The sequence below is a fragment of the Crocodylus porosus genome, unplaced genomic scaffold, assembly GCF_001723895.1.
Source record: "Crocodylus porosus isolate Cpor-Errol unplaced genomic scaffold, CroPor_comp1, whole genome shotgun sequence".
NCBI classification, from domain to species: domain Eukaryota; kingdom Metazoa; phylum Chordata; order Crocodylia; family Crocodylidae; genus Crocodylus; species Crocodylus porosus.
This window is the reverse complement of record NW_017728912.1, coordinates 34257368-34284728: the sequence shown is the minus strand read 5'-3', so window position 1 is coordinate 34284728 and position 27361 is coordinate 34257368. Positions and strand designations below refer to the sequence as shown.

Below are 27361 nucleotides of genomic sequence, written 5' to 3'. Positions count from 1 at the left end.
CCATTCCGACATCCACAGATAACTCTGCAGGCCAAATGATAGGACTCTGTGGGCTTAATCTGGTCCACAGGCCACAATTTGACACTCCTGGGATACACAGTATCATAACTTCTCCAATGACAGAAATCTGTGGGCCCATACCAAGGGTTTTTCTGCTACCTATCCAAGAAGTTCAGCATTGTTGGTGGGACAAGGGCAGTTCCCAAACTCTCATTTTCACCTGGCACTATTTTCAGCCTGAACAATTAGGAGTTATGCCTGCAGTGAACAGGTTCCCTCATGAGGGCAAATGAAAAGATACTCTAGGGAAATCTTCTTGAGAAGAATGGCTGTAACTATCTAGAAGCATGGCTAGCGTCTATTTTTCTTCTCATGGGGAAGACAAGCTAATCTTGGAAAAGTTGGACAGGGTCCTAATCTGTGGATAGGCTTCTAGGGAATATCATAATATGCATAATAAATCAATCATAGAACAGTTGTTGGAAGGGACCTCAGGAGGTCATCTAGTCCAACCCCCTGCTCAAAGCAGAACCGTCTCCAAGCACATCATCCCAGCCAAGGCTTTGTTTAGCTAGACCTTAAAAACCTTGAAGGATAGAGATTCCACCACCTCTCTAGGTAACCTATTCCAGTGTTTTACTACCCTCCTAGTGAGAACGTTCTTCCTAATATCTAACTCCCTTGCTTCAACTTGAGACCAGTGGCTCCTTGTTCTGTTATCTGCCACCACTAATGTGACAGGGGGCTGGCTTAGGGCCATGTCTCAACATCAGCCCACCCACCTGTCTCTGGGGCAATCCACCCAGTGTCACCTGTCACAACTTGTTGTACAAATAAGTAGTGTAAAAACGCAGGAGGTTTCCCATTTAATGCCCCAAAGCCTAGGGCATTATACACGGCTCCAACCTCCTCTACCGTGTCCCATGTTTCACAGATGGCATCCACTATGTGGCCTCAGCCCCACACTGAGCCCCAAAGTCTGGTGTTTGGACCCCAACCTGGATCCCTCCTCTCAGGTAGTCTACTCTGCCTTCATTCTGGGCTGTCAAGCTCCCTGAACCCTTCCTCCCTCTCAGCAGTGGCCCCCTGAACTTTTCTGATGGGAAAGGCCCAGAATGCTATGGACTACCAAATAACTGATGGACTAATGCCCTTTTAATGAGCTTGCAGCCACCAAAAAAGGTCTAATTTTTACCAAAATAATGATACTTTAAAATCTGGTTTCACTGCCTTTATTTGAGGGAAGCACTTTTCAGTAAGAATACTCTTTCTATTATGATCTACAAAAGTTCCTTCTTCATGATATTTTAAACGTGGGATTTTTAAAATTATCACTATTTTAAACATTCACACTGTTTTTCTTTAGTTTCCAAATGTACCTTAGTGTGGAAGAGCTACGTGTTTCTTAAATAACGAATGCAACTGCAAATAATCTGGCAAAGTTTACATCTACAATCCACCACATGAAAGGTACTCGTGAGACACCTCAGACACTAAAAAAATAACTCTCTATCATACCCTCAACCAATTAAAACTGGAATGGAAAACCTGGAAAGGAAGTTTATTGATAGAACACAATGGGATTTCAAGCAACACTAAGATATGTCAGACTGCTGTAAGAAAATGTGTTATGTAAAGCTTTTTTACAGCTGGTGACTATTAGTGTTAAAACAGCATTTAGTTTAGAATCAAAAATAAGTTTTGGAGATAAAAGGACTAAAGAATGACAACTATTAAGCAGTCAATGTATGCACTGACGATAAGAAGTCTGATGTACTATATACATATTAGACTAAGGGCACCATTTTCAAGTGTTCACATGTGATTTAGAAGATCATGTTCTATTTTCAAGAGTCTTAAACACACAGAAACCCAAGTCACAAAGGTGCTTTTGCAAATATACCTCACATAATCCTAATAACGAATCATCATGTTTAAGTCTGTGGCTATGAGTGTCTATGGCTTTCCTGTGTTAAAAAAAAAAAAAAAAAGAGATAGCACTGAGGATATTAAATACTACATTTCAGAGTATGAAAATGCAGAATATCAAGCCACTTTAAAATCTAAATTTTAAAATCATAGCTTAGCAGCTGGTAAGAACAGTCACCTCCTTCAATTGTGTTCCAGTTTTCCTCATACCCGGTATTATGAATAATCATAATAAGCATGATCATTTTTCCACAGTGGAGAAGGCTGCATAGTGGTTGGTATTAGATTGGCTTGCATAGTTTATTCATCAAGCTCACTTGTTAGGGAGAAAATACTAGGATGTCCTGATGAGTGAAGCCCTTTCGTCTTCAGTACCCTGGAAGATAAAAATGGCAAGAAAGCAAAGTTAACAGCAGGGCATTCGACAGTTTTCAAAGTTAAGGCCTGAAGGTCACAGAGGACTGGAGGAAGACAAATGTACTAGTGGAAAAAAAAAAAAATCAATGCAGGAAAGAGAGATCCTGGGATTTATCATCCAGTAGGCCCAACTTTCAGCCAACAAGCTGCAAGGGAACAAATACGCTAAAAAGCACCAGAGCATAGCTTGTATGTGACAACTGCATAGATGTACAAGAAGAACGATTTCAGGAGCCTTCCCAGTATTCTTGATTTGATGTCAGGGCAGAACAGCTGCAGCTGCTGTATGACTTTTAGTATGCAAGCCAGCTCACAGCACAGCATGCCTCTTCTTCTCAGCCATCCATGGGGAGGCGAAAGAAGAGGGCACACTACATTACTGTAGGGCAACAGGCACGCTCCTACTATGTGCCCTGGAAATGTCATAGGGACTGATGTCAGGGCTTACAAAACATCTCCTGTGATGACACTAGAAGAGGAGATGGACAGCATATGAATGAGATTATTATCTACACGAGATGTTTACTGTATAGTTGACTACTTAACTGCACAGTAAACGTCTCAGCGTTTACACATGCAGCCCTGTTAGGATACAGAAAGCTACAGTAAAACTCAACAGCTATGGCTGTATTACTTTCATGGTCCTCTCTGATCACGCTGTTTGCAGGAAACAGAAAGCTGATATAGAGAAAACAGGACATTCAAGTGTTCCATTGTCCTTGCATTTCCTGCAACTGTGCTGAAGAACTTGGAGAGATGGATGTATCTGATGTTGCTAGATTAAGGATGAGAGGTCAGTTGCGTTGGCCAGAACCAGGGGGTCTGCTTTGGGCTCTAAGGCTGAGCCTGCCAGTCCGGCAGGGAAGGAAAGAAGAAACAAAGAAGGTGAAGCAAAAAAGAACCAGACCCTCCCATAAAGGAGGCAGGGCCTCAGTCATTAAGCATTCCCTGGTGAAAAGCTATCCAAGGGCTCCTGCTCAGCCATGCAAGAATGAAACCAAAGGTTTCAAATGGGGGTGGCCACTATTTGAAGGGAATCTGCCAGGCGGCAGAAAGATAGTGTGTCCCTCCCTTGGCATTTTGCCACAATAATCTCATCACCACCACCATCCCTGAGGTAAGAGGTAAGATCAGGATCACCAAGTCCTTGCAAGCTGAGAAACGGCACATACAATGTTCATCTGAGAATGTTGGCTGTTTTTTCCTGTAATGAAAGAACCTGCTTAGAATATGGAATAAAAGCCAACATCATCCTTGAACCACAGCAGATAGAGGCCTCAAAGCTTCCTAGATTGCTCCGTCTGTCTCTGTTCAGGCAGTCCATCCAGAGAACACCACTGTCGCAGGAGGGTAAAAGTTTGGCTCTGAACTACTCAAAGCACTGACAACCTTAATACCAACATGCTCATTTGTAACACTACACACCAGGAATATACATATGGAACAGTGTTAATCATATATAATTTTGTACAGTACTGAACTGTACAACTTATATGTTTTTATTTAAATTATAATGTAAAATGATAGCAGAAGTTTGGAGGATTAATCCACTGGAGCTGCTGAGGGTATGAGGTTATAATTGCAAGGTTAACACCATTTCAATTCTCTAATGTGGGCCTTGAATGGGACAATACAGCTGAATGAGCCCAAGTTACAAGGAAGGGTTGAGAACTGGAATTTGCCTAACATTTGTGTGCGCGTGCAGAATTGGGGCTTGGTTTAGATTCATCTCTGGCAGGCACTGCCAGATCTGGATTTAACTGATTTTGGAGGAACCTTGGGCAAAGTTTCACAAGAAAAGGGGGGGGGGGGGTAAGGGACCAAAACCATATCACACGTCTCTCTCAAGATGGCACTGTCAAAATGTCAGTTAAATATGGGTAGGTTTTTTTGGATCTTACCCTTCAGAGTTCACTAGACTGACTTCTTTTTATGACTAGCTAGCAAAAGAATTAGGCATAAAAATAAAATCACCCACCTTATGCATCTTAAATTAACTGTATAGCTTTGTTGGTTGCACTTACTTAGGGTTTATTAGAGCATTTTAAAAACAGAAAGCAGCAGCAAAAGTTATGGGACCCCAACAGGTAAAACAACAACAGTCTATAAAAAAAAAAAACAAACCCAGAAAGACAGGAAAAAAAAGAGTGTGAAATTCAGCTACTACTAACCTCATCCTTTGTTCCACGGGACCTACACACAAGCACAATGAAAATGATCCCAAAAATAATACCAAGTGCCATGATTACAAAAGGGATGTTCTTTAATAGAGTGGCTTCAAACAGAGCGTATTTCAGCTTACTGGCAGATGCTTCATCAATCAAAACACTCTGGAGAACAAGAAGGTCGAGAGAGAGAAAGAAAGAACGAACACATTTAGAACATCCTTTATGCCATACCACGTTGCTTAACATAAGCCGAGTAGGAAGACAGCGAGATCTGCTCTGCCTAGCCTGCTATTTAATAAATTTTCTCTCGTTAAAATGCCTCTCTCTCATTTAGCAGCAGGAGGGATTCTGGCCTGCATATCCAACAGTGACAAGTGTTTTCTTGATGCCCAACTTAATATCCCAGGGCTGGAAGGGCCCTCCTGCTATGCCAGGCAACCATATCATATGGCTGCTTTCGTAAACTGATTAAGGTAGATAGAACTTTCTGGAAACCAGACTCCTCAAAAGGTGAAACACTGAAAATCACTAGCCCCTCTGGAAAGTTTAGACAAAAATAACTTCCTTCAGGACAGAACAAATTTCTCACTTCTGCCACCCAAGAACCAAAAGCCTATCAGACACTTTCTGATGTTACCCCAGATTTGGAATATCTAATAATAATCCACCAGTACTGATTAATTCAGTCTTAAATTCACAAACACTATCAGCTCCCACCAAGTTGTTGGGTCAGTGATTCCACTAGTGCAATACCTCTGTACTCTGGAAGTGCCTTTCAGCTGATGAGCTAGGCCTCATAATGGCTCCCTCAGAGGCATTTTGAGGATAAATTACGGGATTCTCTTCAACCAGAAGAGACACACTAGCTATGGTATAGTCACCACCACAGTGAAAAAGTGCCTTGCAGGATTACAGAGGCCCTCCAAAAAGCCCAATCAATACGGACCTTTCCATCCTTCAGGCTGACAGGAGACATAGGGGATAATAATATATTGCTACAGTTACTGTGGGGAAGACAAGTCTTGCATTTTCTTCTGGAGGCTTTCCTCCCTGTGGTAGAATGTGGCAGCTTTTTAAGAGCTCATCGCACACCACACCACAATTTAAGACAGTGGTTCCCAAACGTTTTGACTTTCCTGGATTTAGTGGCACCCCATATAAAGACTAATTTATGTCTTACAGTGCTTACCTTCTTACACCACGCCATACCCTTAAAAGGATCTCATAGGGTGGCAGGGCAGGCAGCGGAGGGCAGGGGCTGCTCAACAGGGCAGACTGAGAAACTTAGGACCGAGTCATTAGATCCCTGAAGGAGGCAGCTGTCTTTGCAGGAGAAGGGAATGCCAGTGGCTGCTGAAGGCACAGAGGCTGGTGCCAGGCAAGGACAGCAAAGACAGGACTCCGCCATGCCCCACTATTTCTGTCACCTGCCTCCTCCCTGCCTGTACCCAACAGGATGTGCAAGTCCTGTTGCTGCAGCTGCTCCTCTGGGAACCTGCATGCCGAGGCCCAGAGACACCTGCCCTCACAGCCCCTCCTGCTGCTGCAGGAACATGGGAGGAGTGGGTAAATAAGCCAGGCTGAGAAGTGTAGTCCCATGTCCATCTGCCCAACTGCAGCAAAGCTTGCTGCTTGGAGTGTGAAGGCAGTCGGCACAGGGCCTGCCAACGGATGGGAAGCAGGAGTGAGACCTCCCAGAGAAGCAGCTCGGGGAGCTCTTCCACAGAATCCTGGGGCAACACAGAGTGCCATACAAGTGAAGGAGTGAGTGCTTACCTCCTTGCACAGAGTCCTGGTGCCACAGCACCCTTAAAAGGGTCTTGTGGCATGCCAGGGTGCCACAGTAACCTCAGTTGAGAATCGCCAGCTTTGGAAATAAAGGAAACTGCATTCAAAAGAATCTATAAGACTATGAAACCATAAGGGGCACAGACTAGTCAGAACACAGCTGCTACCACGTGAATGATACCAAGATTAATACCACAGTCTCTTGAAAAATATCACATAGCTTTCTATATGTGGCTTTTATGGTTCAGTCCATAGCACAAAGTTTTGCTGACACACCCTTTGTCAGCTAGGGTGTGAAAAGCTAAGACAATGTAGCTCTGACAGCAAAGCCACTATTATGGATATAGTTAAAAGAAGGCTGCTTCAATGGCTTGACTTCTGTCATTTGAAGAGGTCACATAGCAAAGTCAGCAAAAAAGACCCTCTGAAAGCATCAGTCACATCTCTAAGGGGTTCTGCTGTCATCTCATTGCTGGTTCAGTTATAACAGCAGCAGCAGTCCAGTAACCCAGACAAGCCCAAAGTTATTATCCTTTTACTAGACATGCAGTACTACAATGAAATCATTTAAAATATTTACCTCATTTATATACATCACAGGGAAAATCAGTGTTCTGATCTTGCCTGTGTCACTGTATAAAAAAAACAAAAACAAACAATAGTAAAGCACTGAGTTTTTACAATGATTCCTGCTTTTCCCAGACAGATTAGAATATAGCAAGCAAGATGGAAAATTTTCCAGGTGAAAGCTCTAAACCCATCTTATTTTTCTTTAGTTTTTATCCTCCTCTTCCAAATTAGGGAAATAAATCATAGAACCATAGAAAATTAGGGTTGGAAGGGACCTCAGGAGGTCATCTAGTTCAACTCCCTACTCAAAGGCAGGATCATTCCTGTCAAACTATCCCAGCCCAGTTGTAAACTAGCCCAGAAAATCATCCCAGAAAATTTGGGGGGATTTTGCCGAAGGCTGAAAATACAGTCAAGATGACAGTATATAACTATATAAAAACTGAGCAGTTTAGTGTTAATAGTAACAGTACGGCTGGAATTTTAAGGTGTTCTGATGTGACATCTCATGCCACTAGAGAAGAGAGAGGCTGATAAGGAAATACTGTCTTTGGCTGCAGTGTCACAAAAAAATTAGGGCATATGAGACATCTTTCCTTATACATGTTGTGTGAAAAGCCTCAAACATAGAGGATCATGTGGGAACTGTGAAGTCTTTTGCAGGAAGTCTCATTATTTTCAGTTAAACTCCCAGCTAACTTCTGCTATCATTCCTACATCCACACAGCCCCATCATCTGGGTCTGGCGAAAGTGGCAGCAGAAATCTTGGTTATCTATGGGTGCATGCACACCTCCATGATAATAAGTCTCTTATCACTCACATAACCACAGGAAGCTGCATTGTCAAGTTGCTGTGGATTAGTCAGTCTCTCCTAACTTCTTCGCTAATACCTATCAGTTTGAGAGCAAGCTCAGGAAGCAGGTCACCAGTATAGCATAGCCTACTTTGGAGTCAACAAGTCCAAGGACATGGCATCAGGTAAAACAAGCTGTTGGACAACTCAGCTGGAATACCTATCATGTCCTCTAACTGGAGGCAAATCTCAGAAAATTAAATCAGAACATACCCAACAAGTGAAGAATAAAATGGACACTTTGCTTGTGGATGAATAGTATCTGAGATTATAAATGAGATCAGAGACTTAATTTGGGTGATTCTTGCTCCTAATGTTAGGGTTGGATCATTCCTCAAACCTGGAACAGGGAAAGCTTTCCTCCCCTCAGCATATTGACCACTGTGCTCTCATAGTGAAATAAACCCAAACTCTGGAGCAGGAAAAAAGTAGCCCTAACTGGGCCCAGTTCTTCCTATTATCTTTTCTTCCTATTATCTTTTGGTGTGACACTAAATATTAAGAAAAAATATATATATTTTTTTTTACAGTATTTTGACCCACCCCCTAAAACATATCCTTGCTGGGTCTCCACACTCTGTGTGGCAAAACTCAGATTTCTAACTCCTTTTGACAACTACAGTTTAACACGTTTTTGAAGGAATGCTAAGCAAGATGACAGGTGTGTACTGATAATGTCCAAATGTATCCTTAATTTAGGTCTTGCTAGAGGTCACAGTTGTTCCTTGTGTATATCCTGTATTTGGTATATTTGGCCAGATTCTGATCTTACTGGCCATGTCTGTATGAGACACTGGCTGCACAGTAACCTGAGACTACTGTGCAGTAGTGTCGTGTGGCAGAACCCGTGAAGCACCAGTAGCCTTGGGGCTACTGCACTGCCCCGAAAAAGCCGTTTGTTGGTGCTACTGCACAGTAATTTGGGTTACTGAGCAGTAGTGACTACACAGTTAACGTCTCATGTAGACACAGCCACTGATGTCTGTGTAAAGCAAGAGTAACTCCCCGAAACCAAGGGAGTGTAACAAAGATAATATAGTATGAGAGCAGCATCAGGCTAGTGTTCTGCGCGTCTACAAACATACCAAAAAAAAGGAGCTTTCATAGAGATTCTCATGATTTACACAATTCACTGAAAACTTACATGAAAAATAGCATTGCTTTTAGAAAGCAATTCTCTCATATCTCCCACTTCTAAAAGGGCAACCCCAAACTTCAGTCCCAAATTTTTTTCTGATGTTCCATACATTTGGGTCTTATATCACTTTATTGATGATTACTTGCATCAAAAAAATAGAAAATCAAATAATGAAAGTATACATTAAAAATGATTTATGGTAGAGGAATGAGTTTCCCCACATTTTAAGTTCCTTTAAAAAAAATTAAATTATTTTGTGCTATTTTTTGGGGTCCCTGGCACCCACTCATGTTTCAATGTTAGGCCTTCACCAGTTGAGATATATGGTGCTAAAGTGTACCACAGTCTTCTCTGTTTTATGGAAATAACTATATCCCCAGGACAAATGTAAAAGGAGTTATCCCCTCATCTTCCAGTTCAGATTCACCTAGACTTAGGTACATCTATCAGTTCTATTTCCTCAAAAAGGCAGTATAAAAAAAAAAAAAAGCTATTTAAATTAGGGAGCCAGGTTAAGCCACCCTGAAACTCCTAGCCACAAAAGGTAAATACTTACAAAAATTCAGGCATTTTTTTGATGTAGATGTTGATCTGGATTCGCTTGGCTGCTTGGAGGAGCACCCCTGTCAACTGTGAAATAAAGGTAAACTTCTAGTTTAATAAAAGGTTATTGTGTAATAAAAAACATTTTTAAAGTATGACTGCAACTCAGTTTTCCTGGTGATATGGACTGGTTTGTAGGATGAGAAAAATGGTGTCACCATCTCTACCGGTTATGACAGGGTTTGTAAGTCCATGCCCTAGGGACGCAATAGTCTAAGACTGCAAACAGACATTGCATTTATCCTACGATAAACTATTTTATCTCAGGACAAAGTGCAAGCATACAGTGGACCTGGGTTCATAGTCCTGGGATAAATCCTAAAAACCCACCAGGTAAGAGGTAATAACAATTTATCCTGGAATATTGCCAAATCTATACAATTATCCCAGGATTGCATCATTGAATCAACAGCAGAAAAATAGTAGTGCATTCAACCACTCATTAAACCCTGCTTAGAAGGATGATGTGTGTGCATGCCAATCCCAGAATATTTTTGTTCTCAGACAAACATAGGCACATCTTACCCAGGGACAAATGCAACATGTGCTCCAGGAATTTAAGTTCAGAAATGTTGTATTGTTTTCTTTGGCAGATATTTCCTTGTTTCTCCCCCCCATGGTCCAAGAGGCACCACAATTGAAGTAAAATGGGAATATTTTCCAATGCTCCTAATTACTAAGAGCAAACTGGGGGGGGGGGGCAGGGGTCAGACTACATTTATGTACATTTCCTAATGGATGCCTTGGCTGTCAGGAAGGCATTTTGTGAACATTGTCCTCTCTGCCTTTGGATTTCTGAGCCATCTAAACATGGAAACCTGATTTCTGAGGTCCCTCAATTTACTTACTTTTTCACTACGATGGAAATGGTGAAACAACAACTGGAAGGTCTGTAGAGGCAGGGGAAGTGGGAGAACCAACATTGTGGGCTCCAGAGAAAGGTATTAACCTGTTTCTCTCATCATTGCCAAGCTACCAGCATTACTTTAAATTACTGGGACATAACAGGAAAGTGACATGATTCTTATTACCTAGCTAAGTATGACATATACTTACTGGATTGAGATCTAGGAATATCTCATGATCTTCCTTTTTTGGATTCATGCCCCGTATGCTGTTAATATACTTTTTGTCTGCTTGGTAAAAATGTGGGGATGATAAAAATATGGGGGCACCTGAAATGTCAAAAACAAAGAGTACATTTTTACTGGATCCCCAGCCATACAAATCAGTGTCACAGAACAAAGAAAAAGTTGCTGCACTTCCCTAAACACACCACAAAACAAGTTCCAATAGGACAGTGTAAGCAACAGCATCACTAATGTACATACCAACTGTCCAGAGATAAATTCATTAAGAAAAGAGAGAATACTTATGGAACTCTTTTTTATGGTTCATCTACATTTAATTCTTTCCCAAATGCTGTTCTAGTCTGTCGTATTCAAGCACTTTCCAGTAACATGTTACTTGTGGTTGGTTTTCTCCCATCTTCTCTGGTAGGTCTTGATCCTGCAAAGCCCTTAAACTTAGTCCTACAGAAGCCACAGGATCTGTAGCAAGTTATATGAGTTGGGCATGAGGGCCTTTGTATCAGCCATGTTGTGTGAACATTCTCAGTTTCTGTAGTGTTGGTCTGCTTGAGATCTGATTAAAGCAATACAGCAAAGCACTTAAGAACCCATGAAACTGCAAGCCCAGGACAAGCCCCACTGAAGAAGTCATTTAAAATGACTCGCACTGATTATTGCCAGTAAAGACTGAGGTTAAGTTCTTTTCTTTTTTCTTTTTTTTTTTTTTTTTTTTTTTAGATATACACACCTCCAAACACTCTGCCAAGTTTAAGTTCTTTTTTTAAAAGAAAGTTTCCATGTTCCAAGCCAAATCAAGTCCAAATCCATGAGTCAGTCCAGAAACATAAGCAATTGGTAAATATCTTCCACCCCCGCCAGGGAATTCAGATATTCCTACATGCAGCCTCAAGCCTGGAGGCTTGCGGTTTGGATGCCCCCAAGTTTTGCCTGCCCTCAGCTGTACAGCCACAGGGGCAAGCTAGGGAGGAACCTCCCATTTCCATAAAGTGGGCTTTAAGCCCCAACACCTCTGCAAGTACTACACCACGCCAGAAGAACAGTTACCCCTGGAAGCACTTAAGGAAAACTGCCTTCATGGACTGCATACATTACATTTCCCCTGCCACATAAGGTGGATTACAATTTCTATGCCACCAGAGCTGACCTTCACAGTAGAGGTGGAAAGCACTGAAGACAGCACAAAACCAAGTTTATGGTGAGTGGACAAGTGACATTTAACATAATAACATGAGTCCATAGGAGACTCTTTCATTTGCCCCAGGCTGCTCTAGAACACAGAAAGAATCTTCCCTTCATGAAGTCTGCTGTGACAGTAAAAGCCCATTTCCAGTCTCTGACAGCCTAATACCTTATTTTCACAGTGGGTAAAGCTCCCCCCAGGTGTAATCAGCCAGCACAAAAGCTTATATGCCAGAGCTCTAGTGGAGCTCTGCATATAGTATTTCACCCATTAGGATGAGAAAATGCTGCACAGGTTAGCACTAGCTGTAACAGCTCTTCCCTTTACCAGGTGGCTCCTACTCCATTCTTCTGCTTCATATGATTTAAGCTACAGCTGAAGCAGACAATATTTTTGGGGGAGTACATTTTTAAATGATTTTTCTTCACTACTACAAGATTTTTTAAAAAATAAAATAAAAAATACTGCTGGGTATACAGTGCCTGATCCTATGAAATGTAGAGCTCTTTCAACTTCCTTTGGAGTTGAGAGTACTTGCCTCCTCACATGAGTCTGGCTAACCACTTGCATGTGTTCTAGTTCATCAAAAAAAAAAAAAAAAAAATTGCCATAGAAACATTTCTCTCACTGACCCTACCCATTGTTTGGTCACATACCCTGCTTGCAGATGCTGACATTCAGGACACCTGTTCCAGGGCAGTTTCCTGCTGGCACACAGAATCCAGCATTGTCTGGATTAACAGAAGTATTAGCAAAGAGCTCTTCAGGGGGCACAAAGCGATAGGCAGGGATACCTGCCACACTCCTAAAGCTGTCAAACGTCAAATACAGAGATCTGTAGGGAAGAAAAGCAAGAACCTGAATTACTGGGCATAAGCACTCATTAACCCATGTCATCACAAATGCGGTCGAGAGACCAGAACTGACCTGTGAAGACATTTGATCTGGCTGGCAGGTAGACCAACCACATGTGCTGGTGGTGCATGAGGATGGATCAGCCATGCATAATGCATGCAGCACAGAGGGCTGACATGAGGTGCATGCTCAACTTGGATCCATTGTATAGCACAGGTCCACAGGTTCCTGCATGGAACACACTTCCCATGCCAGCCCCATGCTACATGCAGCACACATGGCTGGTCCAGCCCCACGTGCCATGTACCACATGCAGCACACAGCAGCCCCAGAGCTCACTGTGCACCTGGTCCCTGTGGCTGCAATGGGGCAAGCTGCCCACAGCACGTGGGATGGAATCAAAAGCTGCATGTGTTGGGGTGGAGGCTGCACACAGCATCCCAGACCAACTCCCCTGCTACCTGAAGTGCTAGGTCCATTGCAGACAGCACACGGGCTAGACCACTCCACAAGGAGTTGGTCATGGTCCAGCCCACAGACATTCATTCAGCCCACGGGCTGAATAAGTTTGACACACCTGCTGTACACCCTCCAAATAGACATGTGCGCACCCATTTGTATTTACAGTATGCTACAAGCCTGATCTAAGATTCACTGGACTGAACAGTAGTCTTTTGGTTGAATGGTTGTCTTTCCATTGATTTTAACAGGCTTTGGAGCAAGCCCCACATACCTTGCCATGCCTTTGAATACAATGGATGAACCTTAAAAGAAAAAAAAAAATACATATAGCCCTCTGAGGTTAAAGACACATATCCTCAGGATTTTGGGGCCTCTCTCAAGCCCCCAAGACCATCTCTGGAGTTAGAGCTGTTTAAGAAATATTGAAACTATATGTGCCACAAATGCCACATCTATAAGAATGACAGTGAAAAAAAAAATAGAGCAGGTAAACTGAGCACAGGCAGCCATTCTTCAACCCCCAAGTTTGCCTGGATTCATTTGAAGTAGAATATTTTCTTCATCTAAACACAAAACACTACAGGTGATATTGTTTTGCAATACTAGAGAAACCAGAGGGAGGAGGCTGAAAGATGGGACAGCAGAAGGAAAACGTCAGGCTTTCCCACATCCCTGCTGCCTTGGGACATGTGTGGACATGCAGCGCCCTTATTCTAACTAACTGCAATTGCATGATACATTCTAGGATGCCATTAGCAAAGCAAAATATTCAGGAGTATTTCAGAATGAAAAAAGTTTCAGCTGGGATTTGTTTAAACCTGTTTCTGTAGCAAACCCCCTCACACCCTGCTTAATGAGGGAATTGTGCAGGTTTGTCGGGATTTAACTCAGATATTCATTTAATGTTTGTCACAAAACAGGCCATCTGTAACTAGATGTAGATTGGTTCTGTTTAATTTTTAGGGATGATTCACTTCTAATTTTTAGTGAGGGAGAATAAAGAACATAGGTATTTAAAGGAACAAAGCCTTTAAAATAGAAAATGGTGGAAAAGTTCATTCAACTAGAAACCTCTATATAATCCAGTATAAACACTTGGATCCAGAATCCAAAAGGTGTTTCTTCTTCTTACCTGCAGAAGTCAGAAGCAAAAACATAGAGTTTTTCATCTTTGCTTATCAGAGGATGGAAAGAATTTCCATCTGTCCCATTGATCATATTACAAGTCTTTGTGGTCCACCAATCCAGAGACCTCAAGTCAATGAAGAGGAGAGAAACGGTTAAAGAATTATTTACAATGACGAGACAATGAGTTTTCGGCCTGGGAGGCACAAGGAGGGTCTGCTTCCCATTTATACCAAGTCTTATTTACACAGCTCTGGCAGCATAAATGGAACACATTTATATCCCCTTTAAACTGGTGCCCAAGTGCAAGATAGAAACTGGCCTTAAGAATGATTCCCAAGGCAAACAATTGCTGGCAAGTATTTTCACTAACTGCATATTATTTTCACTGTTTCTTGAGTAATTCAGTTTGGGGTCACTGACATGGAACAGGTGCAAACATGGGCATAAAATGAACAAGCAAAGTTATGCTCTGGAAGCAGATGGGTAGGGAGAAGTGGGGCATGGACAGAGTCTTGGTATCATGCTATTATGTGCTCTTCCCAACATTGGATCTAGTGGAGCAAATTACTGCTAACTAACTAAAAGTGCAATCTATGTTTGGAAAAATCAATATGCAGAGAAATATCAGACTATGGACCCCCAAACAGATCACCTCACCACTTACGTTATAGAAAAACTAGATGGATACGTCTCCAGAAGGGTTTTTACAGCCAGGTCGTTAATACATACTAGTCACGTTGTTGTACATTTATACTTTTCTTGCAGTGAAGACATAAGAGATAGCCTACCATGGTTCAGGGTTAACTAGTCTCTGTTACACTTCTAGGGAAAATGAGGCAGTTGTGATTTTAATCCATATACCTTAACATGATTCAAACTAAATACCGCCTCTTCTTCACTAAGGGTTGTACCCAGGTTGGGTGAATAAGGATGAGCTGAATGCAGGTGATAAATACCAGTTTTTCTAGTGAAGAAACAACCCAAGAAGAAAAGAATTGGATAGCTGGTTGTTCTTACACTGTTCTTCCATGATACAAATAGCTCTGAGAAAAGTTGCATTTAAAATAACATGTGTTCCACCATTCCTGGCTGCCCATGCATGGGTGTACATGTGCTGGTGGCTGTCAAGAACCAGAGATCCTGACACCAGCCCAGCCTGCCATTTGCATCAGCTGGTGGTTTGAGGGCAATAATGTTAAGAATTGATACAAAGTATATACATCTACTTCTGTTAGTCTCCTAAAATGCAAATGTGTCCTGCTTCTACTTGACTTCACACTAACTGGCTAACTATGTCTCTCTGAGAATGGATACTGCAACAATTACAATTAAAACTATTATTGTTAGTATTATTATGAGGCTCTGCACTCAGTGGATTAATAAGAAGGGACAGAAGGAGTTATGTTAGCTGACTGAAAGGTCTCTAAAGAAGTTAGAAGTTCCACAGCATTTGATACGGCAACTTACTTTTTTCCTTTCCACTCCACAATCCTTGAAAAGTTAAGGTAGTTCCTTGACCCACTTAGGAAAACATATTCCCCATCATCTGTCCCATTCATCTAGAAATAAAACACATCAGATTTTACTTTCTCTATACCCTTCCAGCCACTCTCCATGGCCGATGCCCTGCAACAGGACTGAAGATGTATGCCATGGACCCTTTCTGTTCCCATGTGTTAGTACTCTGCTGGGAGCTATGGATTAGCTGTTGCTGACTCCCTGGGGAAGGTGAGATTTATTAGACTCTACCTGGATTATAAAGAAGGTGAGAATAATTAAGGCCTTGTCTATGTTTAACTCCTCTGCTACCAGAAGTTCTAGTGGGAGACAGCAGCTGCCCCTGCCAAACTGCCAAGCCACCTACACATCTGAACACTTTTGACAGCTCTGCATGTCTCCATTCAGCAGTTGTGCCATGGGAGCACAAAGGACACAAAGAGAAGTAACAATTTTCACCCAATCTGGTCACAGAAAGCAGTTTATAGCTGTGACCAAACAAGTGAACAGCTGCAGACAGTTTCAAAAGTGGTCAATCCGGTGAAAATCTGGACCCCTATAGCATGAGGTATCAGATGAAGCCGTTTCAAAATGTAGCATCTTTTGTAACTTGTGTCTGGGAGCTCCCTGCCTGTCCGCTGTTTTCAGAATGGTAGGGGGAAAGGGGGCAGCAGGAGTTCAATCTGGAGGTTTTTTTAGCACCCACCTTCCCCAAGATATAGGGGGTGGGCTCAAGATATAGGGGGTGGGCTCCCACCCTTCAGCACTGGCTGGGAAGTCCCAAAAATGAGCTCCCTCTACTGCCTCCCCCCCGCCCCCATTCTGAAAACAGTGAACACTGGCAAAGAACCTGGCCATTGCTATGGGAGTCTGGCTGCAGGGACCCCAGCAAGTTTTGCCTCCCCCCTGGAACCAACAGTGAACTTCTGTTTGGTCTGGGGTAACCTTATAACACAATGTTTCGCAGAAAAGGGTCTGAGTTACAGCTCAGAGCTGCACTTCTGTCTGCCTGTGCACCCTGGAAAGGCACCAGCTGTAGAAGGGGCTATCAGCTGGAAGCATCTCCACATGCCTTCTGTTGGCTAGCCAGGAGTTGTATAAACCTTAATTTAGTGGTAAAAATGGTCTCTCTGGGAAGAAAGGAGGGCTCAGACTCCACAGAAAATCTTTGAGTGTGAACACACAATTCTGCCAAATGAACTTGAGATCTGCTGGCAAAACTTTGTAGCACAAACATGGCCCAATGTAGGTTCTGAAGCAGACACTTCCTCAGGGAAGGAAGCTGTGTTTAACTTGGCCTTTTTTCCTTAACATTTCCCACCCAATAAATCAGTTCTTCTGAAAATAAAAAAAGTGTTTGTGGCATCTTTAAAGCTCTTCAGCAAACGTTCAAAAAAGGATAAATGCCAGCAGGTAAGATTGCCCAAAAAAGGTCAGAGCCAGCTGCTTTGAGCCTATCTTTCCTTCCTATGCACCAGGCAGTACATGGAGGGATTATTGATTGCAATTCAGTTGCTATCAAAAAGAGAAAAGAAGTACCCAAGATTCCCAGGGCCCAAATCATGATAAAACATAAGAAACTGAATCAACAAGCTGACCTACATGCAACTAGAAAAAACTGGAAGCCAGCACAATTGCTGCAGCACAAACCTAATGCATTACCTCAATGAAATACTGTTAAGTAAATGAGCTGCCACATTTCCCCCACTGAGTTTTCCTACTAATCAGTTCTAGAAGAGTGCATTAGCATACTAGGGAACAATGGCAGCAGCAGCAGCAAGGTCAAACTTACAAAAGTTTGAGACTTTTAGTCAAGTGGGAGGTGAAAAAGACACTCCTGACTACTGCTGATCCTACTACTAAAAGAGCTGTACAACTCCTGGACTGTGGTCCAAAGTAATGAAAGTTAGCTGTAACCCTTCCAGTGAAGAAATATCTATTTCCTTTGCCTTCACTCCAACTTTCTCTCTTATAAACTACCCCTATTGGCTTAGTATATCCAGATATTTTAACTGATCCAGAAACCACAGCCGTACTTTACATCTATGGTAAACCTCTATATGATTCAATTTAATGCTCTGGAAAGCAAGATGTTAAAAATAAGTTACCTTGTTAAATAAACCAAACTCCGAATCCACCTCAGGATATAAGAGATGAATGGTTGACAGAAGCCTATCTTTGTAGCCCCACAGTAATTCATGAACGGTACGTGTCATAAACAGTTCTTCTCTGTAATATAGTAGTATCAGCTGTAGGGGCAGGTGCAGGGGACTTGTCTGCACCCATTCCATTGCAGTCTGACACGAGAGAAGACAAAGGATAAATGGACTGTCATTGTAATAAATGTACAATTGCACACAGACATTTAACAGAACAATATACAAGCATGAAGGACAGTTTCATTTCATTATTTCTAACAGGATGATAAGAGACAATGTACTGGTGTCAGAAGTTATTTATGTAGTTTCTTACAGAGATCAGTTTTCATAGGAGTGCATATTTAAGTCCATCTCTAGTCAGCAAAGCACTGAGTTAAGAACAGTCTTAAGAATGTATGCGATTTGCTGAACAGAGATTATTGGTCTTAAGCACAGAAGCCTATTGCCAGAGAAGTACCTGAATTTCACCTTCAGAAAGTTGTGGCATACCAAAAAGCAAAAAAGCAAGAGTGAAAAAAAGCAAAAACAGGTGTAAGAACAGGGTGATACAAGTGATTACATACACCCCATACTGGCATCAGAATCACACTAGGTAGGACGAGGTGTGAGAAAGCAATTCCTTAGATGAATGTGGGCATGATTTTTTTTCAAATAGTATCTGACAGTGTCATAAACTGACCCTTTAAATATAGTCCACAGTACAGCTTTATAACATGGCTCTCAAAAAAACATCAAGGGAATCATGTGTAATAACTGCATTCAAAATGCACTAGCATGAAGGATCCCTATGTGAGCCCAGGTATCATTATTGTTAACTAAATTTAGGATATATTTATTATCTTCCATGACCAGTGCTCCCTTAAGCCATAGGAAATTGGATGCATCTTTAAATGTTAAATTTATTTGATAAATTGGATTTATTAATTAAATATGGTTTATATATAAGATCAGTCCCAAAACTGATTTTCAAGGAATTCTGTTTATGAACTGTTACAGACTCTACCTGACAGTTTCCTACCTACCCTGCACTTATTAAATTTGAGAAGATGGAGAATTACTGGTTTTACTAATCCCCGTGACACCAGAGATGTCTGGACTTCAGTACAGTATTTGACAAGAACTATTTAATTTATCCTTGTCTAAATGTCAATTATCTTTAAAAAAAAAATAGGTAAGTGTTTCCCTGACTCTTCTGCATTACCTGTAACAATCGGAATCATAGAAGATTCGGGTTGGAAGCGGACTCAGGAGGTTATCTAGTCTAACAATCTACGCAAAGCAGGACCATCTTCAACTAGATAATCCCAGCCAAGGCTTTGTCTAGCTGCGTCTTAAAAGCCTCCAAGGATGGAGATTCCATGACCTTTCTGAGTAAAGCACCGAGTTCCACCAGTGCTTTTTACCTCTCAAAGAGCTGTCATGACAAATACCTACTTGGAAGTCAAAGTGCTCTGAAGATAATAATTGTGCATTATAACAGCAAGTAGTTGCCATATTGCAGAAATATTCCAGATGTAGACTAAACTGAACTCACCACTGCAGGAACATTTACAGTCCTGATCAGATCCACTTCCGGGTCTCCAATGGACTTCTCTGGATCAAATACATAGGTTTTTGGGTTAAGAGCTGATACTTTGGTGCCATTCTCCAAAATGTGAACACTCACTCTTGGCCTGTACTCTCTGGGAAACAGAAGATTTCATAATGCACTTTGAAACTGCAAAATATCATTTTAGTGCCATTTATAATGGTTTTCTTACCCCAGGTTTAAAAGCATAAATATGAAAGGTGAGATTTTCAAAGAATCACTCAGCATTGACCTAACTCCTCTCATTCTCTGGGCCCCAATGAAAGCTGAATCAAACTAATGTGGGATGCTATGGAAAAATCCTACCTCAGTTTTTTACTGCACTCTACTTTTTTGTTTTGTGTTGAAATGCCTGCAAGAGATGAGCAAGAGGCAAGGATTTCTTGGGTAATATCTTTTACTAGACCAACTGTGCAGTTAGACAAGCTTTTAAATTCAAGACATTCTTTATCAGGTCACTGCATAGTTGTGTTGCATATATGGAGATGTGTATGCTAGCTAGAGTATTGCAGATAATGTTCGAGATAACATTATGTTTCTTGTACAGGCTTCGGAAGAAGATGGCAGAAGCAAGATGATAACTTAGGATGCAACAAAACGGTTTAAAGCCTGGAGTAGTGGCTCTGTACTTGAAGCACAGTTTGAAAATTATATTTTCACTTCTTTACCAAGAGCAAAATTTACTCCCAGACAGAAACTACAGCAAGATGTAAAATAAAACTCACTTTGGGATGGAAATAGGAGGGTGTGTCTACACATGCAATTAATATATACGAATAAACTCCAGGGCTTATTGCTCCAGAGTTTATTTGGGTGCAGCAAGTGCGGCCCAGTCAGAGCAGCCTGGGCTGGCAGAGGATCTGAGGGGGTCAACTTGCCAGCCCAGAGCTGCTCCGATGGGGCTTCAAATGTTGCGGAGAAGCTGGCTGAGGCACAAGGTGCTTCAGAGCAGAGCTAGCCAGCAAGCAGCCCCCACACTGAAGCACCCTCATGCCCCAGCCAGATGAGTCAGTGCCCACACATGTGTTACTGTACATGAAAAAACTCTGCAGCAGGCTAGAACTTGAATTTACAAGTTCATGAGTTTCCTGCACCCTAACAGGGGTATACGTGCAGATGCTGAGACATTTACTGTGCAGTTTGTAAGTCAACTGCACAGTAAACATCTCTTGTAGACATGCCCAGGGGGTCTCAAACAAAGATTTAAAAAAAAAAAACAAAACCCTTAAATATGGGTAAAACCAGGTACAGCCAGTCCTCTGAACTCACCATGGTTTGACAGATAAGTAAACTGCACTTTAGAATAAATCTACACACTATAAAACCAGTAAACATGATTTAAGATGACAAATTTGTTCACTAGTGCCACTTTGTTATGCATAGAACCAAATGATGCTGCTTACAGCTTTCTCTGCCCCTACAACACTGGCAATTGAATGTCCCTGTGTTTACAGGGCTTACAGTCCACAGAAGGAAAACATGCTTTGTTTTAAAACTCAACCATCTGACCAGCAGGCAGAGTTTCTGTTAGCCCTTTAAGTTTGCACAGTCTCACTCTTATCAGTCACAAGACTGGTCCTCCCATTTCTGAGACAGTTCATTCCAAAACCATCCTGCATTCTACCAATGTGCAAAACACTTATATGCTTATAATTCAATGCATCTATTTTAAGCACTCGCATGATTAAAGTTAAGCATCTTCTCAAGCATTTTGCTGAGTCACAGTCTAAACATTCAGATTAATATTAATTTTCTGGCCACAGCTAGTAGAATAATATATAAAATTTACAACCACCCCACCCAGGGCGTAACTGGGGGAAGTCAGAGCCATGGAAAGACCATGATCTGGTGGAAAACAAAACTCCGGTTTCTAGCATGTCTACTTCTCTACTGGAGAAAGCAATACACAATATAATCCTGTTCAAACAAAACCAAAGCAATAAAAACTAAATGAGGAACAGACACCGAATCGTAAGACTGTCCAAAGTGCCACCCCAGGCTATCCGAGTTACACCAGCCTGAAACACAATCAGCGTTCCCACAAAATACACATCCTGGGAGATAACTAACCAAAGCCCTACACATCAGCAAGACATGGCTCTCAACATGTACATACCTTGTCTCCAAACCCCACTACTATCCCTGAATCCCTGCTCTCCATCTCATTGGGCACTGGAGCCAAAGAACCTCAGCAGGGACTGAATTCTTCTATCAATTTTTCCCCACTCGGATCATTGATATTCAGTGATACTCTACCTGCTGGCTTTCTTGCTCATGGAAGATACTTATCCTCACACGTATGTGTAGGGAGAAGTATGGGGGGGACAGGGGGAGTACATCCTGAAGAGGATGAGAGGAAGGAAGAAGACAGGGATGGGACATAAGTGTCAGGAGATGGAGGACCCTGCATGCATGATTTCATATAGGGCCTTATAAAAGGTAGAGCTGGCTCAATTTACTTGTCTGACAATGGGGGAGTGGTACCTTTGACAAGTTATCAGTGCAAGTTCTGCCAAAACACTTCACATGGTTTGTCAGAGCTGCTGCACTAGCAAACGGCAGCAGCATGGATGCTGCACAAGCAGAGCTACTACACTACAGAACAGCAGCCAGAAGGTCTGGAGGAACAAGACAGGGAAGGACCTGGATTGAATACAGTGATGAAATACAGAGGGATGGACAGCAGAAGGGAAGAGAAGAGGGAGTGACAAAAGCAGGACAGGCAGTGAGAGCAAAAGGATGCCAAGGTGTGGGAGGAAAAAGACAGAAAGGAGAGAAATTAAATTGGAAGACATTCCCATAAGTTCATATGGCTCTAAAACATTAACAAAGAAGATTCTCCCTTCCACTCCACAGGATCTTTTCAACCACTGCTAGGGGCCTGGTTCCCAGTTTGTATGGCTGCAAGTGACTGTACATGGTGCAGCCAATGAAGAAATAAGTTCTTAAGTATCCTCCTTACCCCAGTTTTAAAAAGCACAAAACCCCAGTGCAATAGTGTCACTCCCACTTTACACTGGTGTGTACGGGGGAGCAGAATCAGATTGTAGAGGAAAGCTGAACTGTAGTGACTTTAAAAGACACACGGACCATATTGTGCCACTAAGCATAGGCCTGTGATGAATGGTGTGGAGCTGCAGCCCATCAGGAGCTGGGATCTCCATCCCTGTTCGTGGCCCCTCTTTGTCCTGCATCTTCCCCAGTCTCTTTAATGAGGGCAATTACTTCAGGACCTAAATAAGGTCCACAAAGTGGTTGGCTGAAGAAAATCTTCATACTTTCCCCTCTTGTAACTGTCCCCTGCACAGATAAAAACTGGCTCCCAAAAAGGACAACATTTTTACTTCCTCCTTTGTACCTTAGCACATAACATAGTTACAGGTACCTTTTTTCTAGAAAGCCTGCTACGGGACCAGAGTGTTTACATATGTGCTTTGGGATGGGCTCCCAGAGAGTCGTTCTAATGAATATGCAGCACTGTCACGTGTATTCAATGTCTTGTTTCAAAATTGCAGCAGAGGCACTTTAACTAAAGCTCATTTGACAAGCTTTGGTTAAAGCGCCCCTACTGCCATTCTGAAATGTGGTACACTGAATACGTGTGCTGGTGCAGCAAGTGGACACTCCAGCAAACTCGATTAATTGAGTTTGCTCCGACGTGTTCCAATTAGAATACCTTGGAGCACATGTATAGGCACCCATAGTTCTTTTCTCTTCTTTGCTTTCCCACCCCAACACCTGCTTGTGTAAATAGCTAGTGAATCACTCACCTGTAGGTATATGGCCCTATTTCCTCCACAAAAGGGGTTGCTCCATTAATCACTTCTAAAGGATTTGTCAAATTAAAGAAATAGAACTGCATGTAGACAGGTGGAGGAGGGTTCTCCCAGACTTTAAAGGTTTCTGTGCCATTCTTTAATACTTTTTCCTAGAAGAAAAACAAAAATATCAAGTTGTATTGGAGAGTCTTTGTTGGAGGGAGAAGAATCTAAGAATCTGCTCTTGGAATAAGGATAGCCAATATGCTCAGAGCCCCTGCAAATGCTTGTGTGCATGCATACCTTCAAGCATGGAGTCACCCAATTGAAACCAATTGTATGCCTAAGTGTTTCCAGCATGTGCACCCCATGATACAGAAAGGCTTGCTGTCTTTTTCCCCCCTCAAATTTCTATCTTACATTTCCTGGAGTGTAGGACTGCCAGCAAGGACACAGCAAATTATTCTAGTGTCCGTACCATAAAATCCCGGGTTCTGAGGTCTGACAAAGCCTGCACCTATTTTATAATGAATGGCATTGTTCTCTCCCTGAAATCTGTTTTTATTTGGAGTACAGAATTTTTTAAAATTATTACAGAAATAAAGGACCAGATTCCAATATCTTTCTTGTTCTCAGGTTGAAGTTGCTCCTTGAATATCCAATTTTCTTCAGAGTCTAATCATAACTTATTCCACCAGTGGTTTCTTCTGAAGCAGGCTGCTTCTTAACTGGGAAAGTGGCTATTTTCACAGAGGATCAGAATCTGGTGTTCTAGGAAACATGGGTTAAACTCACCCCTTCCACACTTTGGAGCCTCACCTAGGTCTCTCAGTACCTCCAGACACCAGGCCCTCATAATATAACTTCCTTGTGGAATCAACTTCAGTGACAGCAAAACTATTCTTGTGCAACACTTGCACAAATACACCAAAGGATTAAAGACCTGAAGCAGGTTGCAGCATTTGCCTGAACCATCTCTTCCTGTTAGATGTTGATCCCGCAAAAGAAATGCTGAGTAGCTTCTGCTGACTCACTGAGGCAAGAGGGTTGCTGTCTTCCTCTATGTAAGGAAACTGAAGTTGAACAGCTAGAGAGAGCAAGCAAATGACGTCTGGGGCTGAGCAGTCCTAGCATAGGCACTTTAGGACTGGTACAACTTGAAGGGAGGCTGAGCTTCATTTATCATTAATTTCTTTAAGAAAGTCCAATTCCAGCAGGGTGAGGAAGTTTTGCTGTACAAATACGTGAACTATTTTAGGTCCTCACACAGAAGTGCTAACATATGCAGAGCCTAAATCACCTACTAGTAGCTCATCTTATATTTTACAGAGGTCTCCAAGAGAATGCTTACAGGCTCCCATGTTGTTACAGCACCACATAAACACTGTATTAGCAATTCCTTTGTAGTGTCTGCATTGGTAGGAAGGGAAGAGTCACCACTCCACTTTTATGTATTTCTTCTAAAAACCAGATACACAAGTCTCAAGCCCAAAGTGCTTTCTTTTTTAGCAATGCCTTACAGCTCACACATAGCAGTGCCCTGAAAGCCAAAATAAAAATATCAACATTTCTATGTCTTCAGTTCCACTGAAGTCAGCACAATGACACCAGGGGTAAGTTTGGATCAGTAAGTAAAGCTATTCAAGAAAAAATACAAAGAAACCATATTTTCAGTGCTAGCATCATCAGGAGGCAGAAGGGGGGAGGGAAAGGAGGAGAAATAATTTGCAACTAAATGGATCACATCAACACTCTTTTTTTCTTTGGAGAAAACAAGTCAAGTATTGTAAACCCAAGCTCACAAGCATAATGGACTGGACAAATGCCATTTTTTGGCTGGTGTTTATGAGATTTTAATTTCATCAACAGTACTTGCTTCAGGAGTTGTTCTGGCTCTTCCAGCTTCAACTGCCATTTCCTCTCCCCATGTTTTTGGGGTTTTCTAATAATTAGATCAAAAGTACATGGTGTGGTAAAAAAACCATTATCAATGTGACTGAGCATGGGATAGGTGCAATATTCCCAAGTGGTAAAGCAGATCACCCCAAATAGTGACACTTAGGAATATGACTGCTTTTCATTCAAGATGTGCAATTCACTTTGCCTACACATAACACGTTAATATCTATATCTATAAAATGAAATTTAAAAACACTCCCTAAACCCATCTCAGATGCATCTAAACTACATTCCTGGATCTTACAGCTGCACCTCCAGAAACATAATCCGAAGAAACAAATGCCCGGATGGAAAATACATAGGAGAGACCAAACAACAACTGCACACCAGAATGATGCACACTAGAAATCTATCAAAGACAAGAATACCCAATTACCTGTGGGGGCACATTTCTCACAAGAAAACCACTCTCTCAGTCCTGATCCTCAAAGGAAACTTACAAAACACCTCCCAGAGACGAGCCTATGAACTCCACTTCATCCAACGCCTGGATACTAAAAATCATGGACTAAATATAAACATTGTATTTATGACACATTATAACCTGCCTGACATCCGACTCGCCAGGTATGTCTCCATTATTCATCCCCCTTCTCTAGCTCTCCCCCCCCGCCTGTCTCTCACCCATTGACTCCTCAATCTACATTTTCACTGTCTTGTATGCATACCAGCCCAGCCTCTGGCTTCTTTACCTTTCATTCCATCCAGGAAGAGCACACACCAACTGCTGAAACTTCCTTAGCCTGACAAAGGGTTTTTGAACCTGAAAGGTTCCTTAATAATTGTTTTCCAACTATTTAAGTTGGTCTAATAAAAGAACCTTGTCTGCCTATGTCCTTACACTAGCATGGCTACAACCTACACCCCTCTAAAATACATACGCATGCACATGTATATGAGCGTGTGTATTTATTTCAGATACATCTGAGAGTATGCCTTGGTCCCAAACTCATGGGTGGAAGGGCCCGCTAGCATGGGGCAGGGCTGATGCTGCAGGCTTCCCCCGTGTCCTGCTCCCTTCCGGCAGCCGGCCAGGGCCTGGAGCGGGGCTGTAGCTGTGTGGGAGTGCAGAGCATGGGGCTGGCTGCAGCATGGACCCCTCGCCCAAGGGGCAGGCAGCAGTGCAGGGTGTGGGTGTGAGGGGGGAGGGGTATGGGGACCCCCCATACTCCCCCTATGGCACACAGCCCTGGCAGGCAGCCGGGGCTGGGGGGGCAGACTCTGCTCAATCCTGGTACCTGGCTCCAGCCAGCACTGAGAGGAGCATAGCCCCTGCAGGGCCATTTAGTTCCCCTGCACTCCCCTCACTGATGGGGCACAGGAGTGAAGCCCCGTGCACTGGAGCAAGCTGGGGCAGGGAAAACAGCTGGCTCCTCTGCCTGGGGCTTCCTTCCTGTGCCCCACAGGTTTGGGAAGCACCGGGGAAACAAACAGCCCAACGGTGACTAGGCTCCTTGCTGCAACGTGCATGCCTGGCCAGAGCCAGGCACCAGCACCCCCACCTGCTGCTTCACCGTTGGGGGGGAGGAGGAGGGGGTGTAATGGGGAGGTCTCACAAACCAAACACAGACGCAGACACACACATGCACACACCCCACCCACTCCAGTGCTGACTGTAGGACAGGACAATGTATACCAGAGCCACACACCCCACAAACACCACACAACCCCCAACACACCCTATGCCCGGGGGGTTTGCAAAGGGGTGTGGCTGTGTGTTGCTGCTGCTCTGGGTCCCACACGCTGTGCTCTGGCCTTGCTGCCCTCCCCTGGGCCCTCCAGAGCACAGCACGCGTGACCCAGAGCAGTAGTGCACAGAGGGGCCACACAGAAAGCTGCCTGCTGCTGCAAGCTCCATGCTGCCAGGTCACACTTCCCCTGTGTGCAGGGGAGCAGTGTGGGCAGCATGCAGGATTGTGCCCCTTGCTGCTGCCACCGCCTGCGGGTGAAGTGCGGCCAGGGCAGGAGGAGCTCGGAGCAGCAGGCAACTTTCTACGCCCCCCCACCCCGCTATGCCCTGCTGCACTGGGTTCCAATGCTGCTCTGCAGAAGCAGTGGCGAGGGCAGCACAGCAGGGAGCATTGCCAGTATCTGCTGCCTCCCCAGACCCTGGGGCTGGGAGGCGGCTGGGGCTGGGGCAGAAGAGGCAGCAGATGTTTGCAGCTATCCCAGGTTCTGAGTAGCTGCTGACAGCCACAGAGCCTGGGCTGGGGGGG

The 27361-nt window shown here is 43.0% G+C and overlaps 1 protein-coding gene across 1 annotated transcript in view; it reads right to left on the bottom strand.

The window, feature by feature from the left end:
• Window positions 1–1427: 1427 nt before the first annotated feature.
• SCARB2 (scavenger receptor class B member 2) overlaps window positions 1428–27361 on the bottom strand; it is a 34961-nt gene continuing 9027 nt past the window's right edge. Inside the window, exons 2-12 of the mRNA XM_019534251.1 lie at window positions 23199–23356; window positions 19375–19522; window positions 17790–17978; window positions 15652–15743; window positions 14189–14308; window positions 12396–12574; window positions 10525–10643; window positions 9422–9495; window positions 6883–6934; window positions 4518–4676; window positions 1428–2305 (exon numbers count right to left, since the gene is read on the bottom strand). Of these exons, the coding sequence (XP_019389796.1) occupies window positions 2264–2305; window positions 4518–4676; window positions 6883–6934; window positions 9422–9495; window positions 10525–10643; window positions 12396–12574; window positions 14189–14308; window positions 15652–15743; window positions 17790–17978; window positions 19375–19522; window positions 23199–23356 (1332 nt within the window). The 3' untranslated portion in view covers window positions 1428–2263. The remainder of the gene's footprint in view (window positions 2306–4517; window positions 4677–6882; window positions 6935–9421; window positions 9496–10524; window positions 10644–12395; window positions 12575–14188; window positions 14309–15651; window positions 15744–17789; window positions 17979–19374; window positions 19523–23198; window positions 23357–27361) is intronic.